The 10,829-nt window shown below is 44.8% G+C and overlaps 1 protein-coding gene across 1 annotated transcript in view; it reads right to left on the reverse strand.

Moving 5' to 3' along the window:
* Positions 1–10,829, reverse strand: part of ZNF850 (zinc finger protein 850) — a 145,623-nt gene that overhangs the window by 130,027 nt on the left and 4,767 nt on the right. The window contains exons 2-3 of the mRNA XM_026449426.1: positions 3,909–3,989; positions 3,620–3,746 (exon numbers count right to left, since the gene is read on the reverse strand). Coding sequence (XP_026305211.1) covers positions 3,620–3,746; positions 3,909–3,920 — 139 coding nt within the window. The 5' untranslated portion in view covers positions 3,921–3,989. The remainder of the gene's footprint in view (positions 1–3,619; positions 3,747–3,908; positions 3,990–10,829) is intronic.

A 10,829-nucleotide genomic window follows, 5' to 3' on the forward strand; every position in this document is an offset into this window, starting at 1 on the left:
AAAAAAAAAAAAATAATAATAATAATAATAATAATAATAATAATAATTTTAAAAAAATTTTTGTAATGTTCTATGGATAAAAGAAAATAAAGACATCTATATCCCACAATTAAAACACTTTTTAAAATGGATAGTTTGCATTACTTAAAAGCACATTTTGAAAAATAAAATGCCTTATCTTTTCTTTTTTTTTTTGAGACGGAGTTTCACTCTTGCTGCCCAGACTGCAGTGCAATGGCACCATCTCGGCTCACTGTGACCTCTGCCTCCTGGGTTCAAGCGATTCTCCTGCCTCAGCCTCCCGAGTAGCTGGGATTACAGGCATGCACCACCACACCCAGCTGATTTTTTTGTATTTTCAGTAGAGTCAGGGTTTCTCCATGTTGGTCAGGCTAGCTTCAAACTCCCAACCTCAGGTGAGCCGCCCGCCTGGGCCTCCCAAAGTGCTGGGATTACAGGCTGGGATTACATGAGCCACCACGCCCGGCAATGCCTTATCTTTTCTACTTCAAAGAAAAATCTCTCAGTCTATGCTACTTACAGCCCAATTTTTGCCCATGTTGACTGTCACCAACTTACTGAAAATGGATCACTCCCTTTTCCTTGACACTTAAGTCTTCTATATTTAACTTATTGTCCTCTTTTATACACAATCATTTCTGTGTACCTTTTCCTACTAAAAGCAGCCATATCCTATTCCTTCACATTTATATCTTCAGCTCTTTCTTCTAAGCACCATATTAGAAATCTCCTGGTTGAGTCTACTTTTTAGAAAGTGATTTATACGGGGGAGGGGGGAGGGATTGCACTGGGGAGTTATACATGATATAAATGATGAATTGATGGGTGCTGACGAGTTGATGGGTGCAGCACACCAACATGGCACAGATACACATATGTAACAAACCTGCATGTTATGCACATGTACCCTAGAACTTAAAGTATAAAAAAAAAAAAAAAGAAAGAAATATAACCAATGAGTGATTAAACTAGAAAAAAAAAAAAAAAGAAAGTGATTTATACACATGATCTAGACCCTTTATTAGGCTGGGTGTGGTAGCTCATGCTGGCAATCCTAGCACTTTGGGAGGCCAAGGTGGGCAGATTGCCTTAGCTCAGGAGTTCAAGACCAGCCTAGGCTATGTGGCAAAACCCTGTCTCTACTAAAAATACAAAAAGTTAGCAAGGTATGGTGGCACGTGCCTGTAATCTCAGCTACTCAGAAGGCCGAGGCATGAGAATTGCTTGAATTCAGGATGCAGAGGTTGCAGTGAGCCAAGATCACTCCACTGCACTCCAGCCTGGGCAACACAACAACATATTGTCTCAAAATAAATAAATAAATAAATAAATAAATTAGACTGTAATTCTGAGAGCTTATATCTTCTGTAACTGTCACCCACCAAGAAAAGAAGGCTTTATGATTTTTTTAAGTCAATAAATGTTCATTAAAAGTGAATCAGGCCAAGCATGCTGGCTCACACCTGTAATCTCAGCACTTTGGGAGGTCAAGGCGGGTACATCACCTGAGGTCAGGAGTTCAGGACCAGCCTGGCCAACATGGAGAAACCCTGTCTCTACTGAAGATACAAAAAGTAGCCAGGTGTGGTGGTACATGCCTGTAGTCCTAGCTACTCAAGAGGCTGAGGCAGGAGAATTACTTGAACTCAGGAAGCGGAGGTTGCAGTGAGCCAATATCACGCCACTGCACTCCAGCCTGGGTGACAGAGTGAGACTCTGTTTCAAAAAAATGAAAAATAAAAAGTGAGTGAATATCCATTGATGAATGAAATGGCTGCATCAAAGGAAAACTAGATAAGAAAAGACAAGACAAAAAAAAGTTAAGGATCAATATAAAAAATAAATAAATATATTTTGAAAGATTTCTTTTTTTTTTTTTTTGAGACAGAGTCTCGCTTTGTCGCACAGGCTGGAGTGCAGTGGGGCCATCTCAGCTCACTGCAAGCTCCGCCTCCCGGGTTCACGCCATTCTCCTGTCTCAGCCTCCCGAGTAGCTGGGACTACAGGCGCCCGCCTCGTCGCCCGGCTAGTTTTTTGTATTTTCTATTAGAGACGGGGTTTCACCGTATTAGCCAGGATGGTCTCGATCTCCTGACCTCGTGATCCGCCCGTCTCGGCCTCCCAAAGTGCTGGGATTACAGGCTTGAGCCACCGCGCCCGGCCTATTTTTTGTATTTTTAGTAGAGAGGGGTTTCACCGTGTTAGTCAGGATAGTCTCGATCTCCTGACCTCGTGATCCACCCGTCTCGGCCTCCCAAAGTGCTGGGATTACAGGCGTGAGCCACCGCGCCCGGCAAGATTTTTCTTTAAAGCAAGAACACAGGTTTAAATTTCAAAGGGAAAGAAGTAGCTCCAAGATAGAGGAAACAGATGGCTCCCAAAGAAGGTAACTTTATTCTTTGAAATGGGAAGAAATTATGACAAGAGGGTAGTAGAGACTGAAAAGGTGAAGATAAAAGGGGATTCTTGGCCAGGCGCAGTGGATCACACCTGTAATCTCAGCACTTTCGGAGGCCGAGGCAGGTGGATCACCTGAGGTGAGTTCGAGACCAGCCTAGCCAACATGATGAAACCCCATCTCTACTAAAAATACAAAAATTAGCTGGGCATGGTGGCGGGCACCTATAATGCCAGTTCCTTCAAAGGCTGAGGCAGGAGAATCGCTTCAACTCAGGGGCAGAGGTTGCAGTGAGCCGAGATCACGCCACTGCACTCTAGCCTAGGTGACAGAGTGAGACTCCATCTCAAAATAAATAAATAAATACATTTTTAAAAGTGTGTGTCGGGGGGTATTGTGACTTTTCTCCATGTTTCTTAGGCCACAACCCTTACATGGGACCTTAAGGAAGAGACTCCTCAACCAGTACCTGTATGGTGCTGCCTCCCTGACAGGCTGGGTTCTAAACAGCAGTGTCTTCCCCATCTGCTCAGTCCTTACTCACCTGGGCACCATCCTCCCAGCACGTCTCTTGAAACCATCCAGGGCTCTTTCCCTTGCTCCAGTAAGGAAATCACATCAGGCTTTGGGCTACAGAGACCTGTTTATAAGAAAAGAAGTAAGACGGCCAGCCATGGTGGCTCACTCATCCCAGCATTTTGGGAGGCCAAAATAGATGGATTGCTTGAGGTCAGGAGTTCAAGACCAGCTTGACCAACATGGTGAAACCCTGTCTCTACTAAAAATACAAAAATTGGCCAGGCATAGTGGTGGATGCCTGTAATCCCACCTACTCAGGAGGCTGAGGCATGAGAATCGCTTGAACCCCATAGACAGAGGTTGGAGTGAACTGAGATCATGCCATTGCACTCTAGCCTGGGCGACAGAGTAAGACTTTGTCTCAAAAAAAAAAAAGAAAGAAAAGAAGTAAGACATACTCCTGTTGTTCCTGAATTCAAAGTTAGTCCCTTAGTCCTCATGAAGGACTAGAGAAAGGTGTAAAGGTCTGAAGCATGGAGAAGATGGAGGGACCCCAAAGAGCTGCCCATCTCTTAATCTACAAAACACAAAACAATTCCCTAGGCAACAGGGAAAAATTCACCCAGACAATTAAAAGGTACACCCAAAATTCATGAGTTATTTGCGGATAGACATCCTTACCTAGTGAGACCAGGCTGCTGTAGTTCTCCATCATTACATCTCTGTATAAGTCCTTCTGAGCAGCGTCCAGGCATTCCCATTCCTCCTGAGAGAAGTCTATAAACAGATCCTGGAACATGACCAACCCCTGAAATGACAAACCCATGCAGCGCTGTTGAAATTAAAGGAAAGGTTTTTAAGATGAAGGAAGAGATAGAAGGGTGCTGAAGGATGGAAGAATATAGTGAGCAGACTGGATAGGATGAGAGTGGGGAAGAGTAAAAAAGTTAGTGTAACTTCAACAAAGTACCTCCATGTTCATGAATATTCCTGTTGCGACCAGCAAACCTCCTTCATAGAATGGGACAATCCCAATATTCCATGGTTAGAGCTGGGAATGAATAAAACACATTGATATATTATTTCCTAAATAAATGAAACAGAGTACAAAAGCACACAGCAAGCTGTAGGCCAGGCAAAACTGAAAGAATATTACAGTAAACATCTGATATGCAAATTACTATTTACAACAAAAGCTTAATAAATAGGCACTCCTCCCTTACCACTTTCTTTCTTGTTATTTTTTTTTCCTCTTGCTTCATTTTTTTGTTTTTGTTTTCGTTTTGAGACAGGGTCTTGTTCTGTTGCCCAGGCTGGAGTGCAGTGGCATGATCACAGCTCACTGCAGCCTCAACTTCCCAAGCTCAGGTGATCCTCCCACCTCAGCCTTTGTGTTAGCTTTGACTATAGGCATGCATGCCCAGCTAATGTTTTATATTTTTAGTAGAAACGAGGTTTTGCCATTTTCCTGAGCTCAACCAATCCACCTGCTTTGGTCTCCCAAAGTGCTGGAATTACAGGCATGAGCCACCACACCCAGCCTTTTCTCATTTCTTAAAGGAAGACAGGATCTTTCAAAACTATCTACAAAAAGTTTAAAAACCTCTATTGGCCGGGCGCGGTGGCTCACATCTGTAATTCCAACACTTTGGGAGGCCAAGGTGGATGGATCACCTGAGGTCGGGAGTTTGAGACCAGCCCAACCAACATGGAGAGACCATTTTAGTCTCTACTAAAAATACAAAATCAGCTGGGGGGGGGTGGCACATGCCTGTAATCCCAGGTACTTGGGAGGCTGAGGCAGGAGAATTGCTTGAACCTGGGAAGTGGAGGTAGCAGTGAGCCGAGATTGCACCACTGCACTCCAGCCTGGGCAATAAGAGCGAAACTCTGTCTCAAACAAAAACAACAACAATAAAAAAACCACTAATGCACTTCACTAATTAGTACTTCCATAAAATAGTATAGATAGCACTTCGCTAATTAAATGTACATTGGCTGGGTGTGGTAACCCACACCTGTAATCACAGGTGGGCAACATGGCAAAATCCTATCTCTACAAAAATATATATCATATACAAATTAGCCAGAGGTGGTGGGACATGCCTGTAGTCCCAGTAACTTGGGAGGCTGAGGTGGGAGGATTGCTTGAGCCCAGGAGGTTGAGGCTGCAGTGAGCTGTGATCCTGCCACTATACTTCAGCCTAGGCACCAGAGTAAGATCTGCCTCAGAAAAAAAAAAAAAAGGTCAGGTGCGATGGCTAACGCCTGTAATCCCAACACTTTGGGAGGCCGAGTCGGGCAGATCACGAGGTCAAGAGATTAAGACCATCCTGGCCAACATGGTGAAACCCTGTCTCTACTAAAAATACAAAAATTAGCTGGGCTTGGTGGCGCGCACCTGTAGTCCCAGCTGCTCGGGAGGCTGAGGCAGGAGAATTGCTTGAACCCAGAAGGTGGAGGTTGCAGTAAGCCGAGGTCATGCCACTGCATTCCAGCCTGGTGACAGATTGAGACTCTGTCTCAAAAAAATATAAGAGTGGGTATCATGGTAGGAATAAACTGCACACAAGTCAGACAAAAGTTGCAAAGCATCTGCCAGTATAAACAAGTTTCCTGCGAGACACCTGGCCATGGGTCAGACACTTGAGCATTAGGCTGTGGGCCAGGAAAAATAAATGTCCAGTGAAAGGCTACTGTAAAGACCGACAAGCCCCTCCCCTAGAGCCCCATTAGGGTGAGACTAGAGTTTATAGCCATTCTCCTGAGAGACCTCAAGGTCCAATTAGAAGAGAATTACAACATTTGTTATATAGAAGGCATTTTCCAAGGCCGGGCGCGGTGGCTCAAGCCTGTAATCCCAGCACTTTGGGAGGCCGAGACGGGCGGATCACGAGGTCAGGACATGGAGACCATCCTGGCTAACACGGTGAAACCCCGTCTCTACTAAAAATACAAAAAACTAGCTGGGCGAGGTGGCGGGCGTCTGTAGTCCCAGCTACTTGGGAGGCTGAGGCAGGAGAATGGCATAAGCCCGGGAGGCGGAGCTTGCAGTGAGCTGAGATCTGGCCACTGCACTCCAGCCTGGGCGACAGAGCGAGACTCCGTCTCAAAAAAAAAAAAAAAAAAAAAGAAGGCATTTTCCAAAGGGTAGTTCAAACATAAAAGATAGAGTCTTCCTTTGGATATAAAAGAAAATCTCAAGATAACTGTTTTGCTTTTACTGAATAATTTTTGTGCATGTGTGTTGTTGCTTTAGCTGCAAGTGGCGAACAAGCTGTGATTTTCTTTTCTTTCCTTTCCCCACTTTTTTTTCTCTTTGAGACAGTCTTGCTCTGTCGCCCAGACTGAAGTGCCTGATCTCGGCTCACTGCAACCTCAGCCTCTCAAAGCTGGGATTATAGGTGCCTGCCACCACGCCCAGCTAATTTTTGTATTTTTAGTAGAGACGGGGTTTCACTGTGTTGCCGAGGCTGGTCTCGAACTCCTGGTCTCAAGTGATCCACCCACCTTGGCTCCCAAAGTACTGGGATTACAGGCGTGAGCCACCACGCCCGGCCAACTCTGATTTTCTAACTTGCCCCATGTATTAGGGTCATACTGGGGAAAAAAACAAGTCAGAACCATTGGAGCCACGTGTACAGATGCGCAGTAGCCCTGCTAGCAACACTGCTTCTCGCTTCCGCTCTTAGGAGAGATGAGTTCAGCAGGTGTCTGCCTTGCTCTAGCTATCTCTGATTCCCCCCAACAGATGCACCATCATTTCACTCCATTAGTTTCACTTTGGATATCCCATTGTTAGATTAAAACCAGCAGGCCAAAAAGCTAACTTGAGGAAATGCTTTCACATCCACAGCATTCTCATAGGGTCAGTATCATTTAGTCATGACAGGACCGTGGTTGCAGGGGACAGAATGAAGCGTCATCCTTAACTGGCCATCCAATGTCATCAGCATGAACAGGAGGACTTTATATGATATTATCTGATATTTTCTGAATTTTTATTTATTTATTTATTTTTTTGAGACGGAGTCTCATTCTCTCGCCCAGGCTGGAGTGCAGTGGCGCAATCTCAGCTCACTGCAAGTTCCACCTCCCGGGTTCACGCCATTCTCCTGCCTCAGCCTCCTGAGTAGCTGGGACTACAGGTGCCCGCCACCATGCCTGGCTAATTTTTTGTATGTTTTTAAAAGAGACGGGGTTTCACCGTGTTAGCCAGGATGGTCTCAATCTCCTGATCTTGTGATCCACCCGCCTCGGCCTCCCAAAGTGCTGAGATTACAGGCCTGAGCCACCGCACCCAGCTGTTTTCTGAATATTACCTTACAAATGCTGCTTTATTTATAACTAAAGAATAGGGACCCTGTCTTTTAAAGGTTTATATATCCTCAAGTAAAGGTTTTTCATATTAAATCCATTAATAATATCTAGTGGCTAACCTGGAAATTCCATTTCTAAGTACTTATCCAAAGTAAAGTTTTGTTTTTTTCTTTTTTTTATTTGAGACGGAGTTTCGCTCTTGTTGCCCAGGCTGGAGTGCAGTGGTGCGATCTTGGCTCACTGTAACCTCTGCCTCCTGGGTCCAAGCAATTCTCCTGCCTCAGCCTCCCAAGTAGCTTGGTTTACAGGCATGCGCCACTACACCTGGCTAATTTGGTATTTTTAGTAGAGGTGCTGTTTCTCCATGTTGGTCAGGCTGGTTTCAAACTCCCGACCTCAGGTGATCGGCCCCTCAGCCTCCCAAAGTGCTGGGATTGCAGGCGTGAGCCACCACGCCCAGTCAATAATTTTTTTTTTTTTGAGACAAGTCTCAATCTGTTGCTCAGGTTAGAGTACAGTGAGGTGATCACAGCTCACTGCAACCTCTGCCTCCTGGGTTCGAGTGATTCCTGTGCCTCAGCCATCAAAGTAGCTGGGAATACAGGTGCACACCACCACACCTGGCTAATTATTTTGGTATTTTTGGTAGAGACCGGGTTTCACCATGTTTGCCAGGCTGGTCTTGAACTCCTGGCCTCAAGCGATCCCCTCAACTCGGCCTCCCAAAGTGCTGGGATTACAGGCATGAGCCACTGAGCCAGGCCAGAGAATTTTAAAAGTATGAAGTTGTATGCATAAGAATGTTCCTTGAAGACAAAACCAAAAAATCTGAAACGAATGTCTTGTTAGTAGATATATAATACAATACTTTTTAATGGAAAAGATATGCAATATTGAGGGAGACAGGCAAAAGAAAAAACAAGAAGAAGGGAGAAAAAGAAAATTACTATTAGGACTTAACGCTATTTCTCCCCAGTCTGCTTTCCGTACACAGAACAATACAGATGTGACCACAGTACACATATAATTTTGTATTCCCCTTTACACTTTGATTTTTTTCTGATCATCAAAAACACCTTATATGGGGCATTTAAATGGCTTATAACTTTCCTAAATGGCTACTGCACTGTGTACTTAACCATTGTTTCCTTCTACTTACGATTTTTGCTGCAAATGTTTCCCCTCCAATCTGTCCACATTTAAATTCCTTTAAGGAAGTGGGCTGTATAGAAATTTTAATTTATGTGCATTTTACTGAAGCCTACCTTTTTCTTTGTGGTTTCATTTCTTACCTCGAAACTTGAATCTATTTGAATGTGATCAACCATTCCTTAAAATGAACAGAAACACACAGGAAAAAATTGGTGAACTATGTCCAGCAAAATATAAATATTTTGGCCACGTGTAGTGGCTCATGCCTGTAGTCGCAGAACTTTGGGAGGCCAAGACGGGTAGATCATTTGAGGTCAGGAGTTCGAGACCAGCCTGATCAACATAGTGAAACTCGGTCTCTACTTAATCCTAACACTTTGGGAGGCCGAGGCAGGTGGATCACAAGGTCAGAAGATCAAGACCATCCTGGTTAACACGGTGAAACCCCATCTCTACTAAAAATCCAAAAATTAGCCGGACGTGGTGGCGGGCGTCTGTAGTCCCAGCTACTCTGGAGGCTGAGGCAGGAGAATGGCGTGAACCCGGGAGGCGGAGCTTGTAGTGAGCCGAGATCGCGCCACTGCACTCCAGCCTGGGTGACAGAGCGAGACTCTGTCTCAAAAAAAAAAAAAAAATACAAAAAAGGCCAGGCGCAATGGCTCAAGCCTGTAATCCCAGCACTTTGGGAGGCTGAGGTGGGCAGATCACCTGAGGTCAGGAGTTCGAGACCAGCCTGGCCAACATGGTGAAACCCTGTCTCTAATTAAAATACAAAAAGTAGCCAGGTGTGGTGGTGGGTGCCTGTAATCCCAGCTACTCAGGAGGCAGAGGCAGGAGAATCGCTTGAGCCTGGGAGGTGGAGATTGCAGTGAGCCAAGACCGTGCCGCTGTACTCCAGCCTGGGCAACAGAGCGAGACTCCGTATCAAAATATAAATTAAAAAATATAAATATAAAAACACAAAAAAGCCGGGCATAGTGGCTCATGCCTGTAATCCCAGCACTTTGGGAGGCTGAGGTGGGCAGATGACTTGAGGTCAGGTGTTCCAGACCAGCCTGGCCAACATGGCGAAACCCTGTCTCTACTAAAAATACAAAAATTAGCTGGGTTTGGTGGCTTACACCTGTAATCCCCACTACTTGGGAGGCTAAGGAAGGAGAATTGCTTCAACCTGGGAGGCAGACGTTGCAGTGAGCAGAGATTGTGCCATTGCCCTCCAGCCTGGGCAACAAGAGTGAAACTCCATCTCAAAAAAAAAAAAAAGAATACAAAAAATTAGTGGGCGGTAGTGGCACATGCCTGTAATCTAGGCTACTTGGGAGGCTGAGGGAGGAGAATCGCTTGAACCTCAAAGGTGAAGATTACAGTGAGCTGAGATCGTACCACTGCACTCCAGCCTGGGTGACAAGAGTGAGAATCCGTATCAGAAAAAAAAACAAAAACAAAAACAAAAAAACTTCTATTTGGGGGACCACAAAAAAAACAAAAATGGAACAAAAGGGATTTAAGGAAATTGAAAGTCAACAGGCTAATAATGCCAATAAATAATGATGGAGCAAAGAAATCTGTGTTGGCCAAATAACAGCAATGTGTTTTTTAATATTTTTTCGAAATTTAGACAAAGTTTTCCAGTACACTGAGACACTTCTACTATCAAGACTGTAATAGTGGCTGAGCACACTGGCTTGCGCCTATAATCCCAGCACTTTGGGATGCCAAAGCAGGAGGATCGCTTGAGCCCAGAAGTTCAAGTCAAGTCTGCAAAAATAGTATAAAATAAAATAAAAAAAGAAGCGAGGCATGGTGGTGTACATCTGTGAGCTGTGACTACCCCACTGCACTCTAGCCTGGGTGACAGAGCAAGACCGTGTCTCAACAACAACAACAAAACTATAATAAAGAATAAATGACATTCAGGTAAGTGGAATATTAGGTGTTCAATAAACATACGTTATTCCCTCCCTATCCCCATAGACTCATCAATTTTATTTTATTTTATGTTTTTTTTGAGATGGAGTCTCACTCTGTCACTCAGGCTGGAGTGCAGTGGCACGATCTCGGCTCGCTATAAGCTCCACCTCCTGGGTTCACGCCATTCTCCTGCCTCAGTCTCCCGAGTAGCTGGGACTACAGGCGCCCGCCACCACGCCTGGCTAATTTTTTTGTCTTTTTTTTTCTTTAGTAGAGACAGGGTTTCACCATGTTAGCCAGGATGGTCTCGATCTCCTGACCTTGTGATCCACCTGCCTTGGCTTCCCAAAGTGCTGGGATTACAGGCGTGAGTCACAGCACCTGGCCGAATCAATTTTTTTAAAAGAGAAGTTTTGATTAGAATCTTTAAAAATATTGCTGGGCGCCGTGGCTCAAGCCTGTAATCCCAGCACTTTGGGAGGCCGAGACGGGCGGATCACGAGGTCAG

Source organism: Piliocolobus tephrosceles, chromosome 21 (genome assembly GCF_002776525.5).
Source record: "Piliocolobus tephrosceles isolate RC106 chromosome 21, ASM277652v3, whole genome shotgun sequence".
Classification (NCBI taxonomy): domain Eukaryota; kingdom Metazoa; phylum Chordata; class Mammalia; order Primates; family Cercopithecidae; genus Piliocolobus; species Piliocolobus tephrosceles.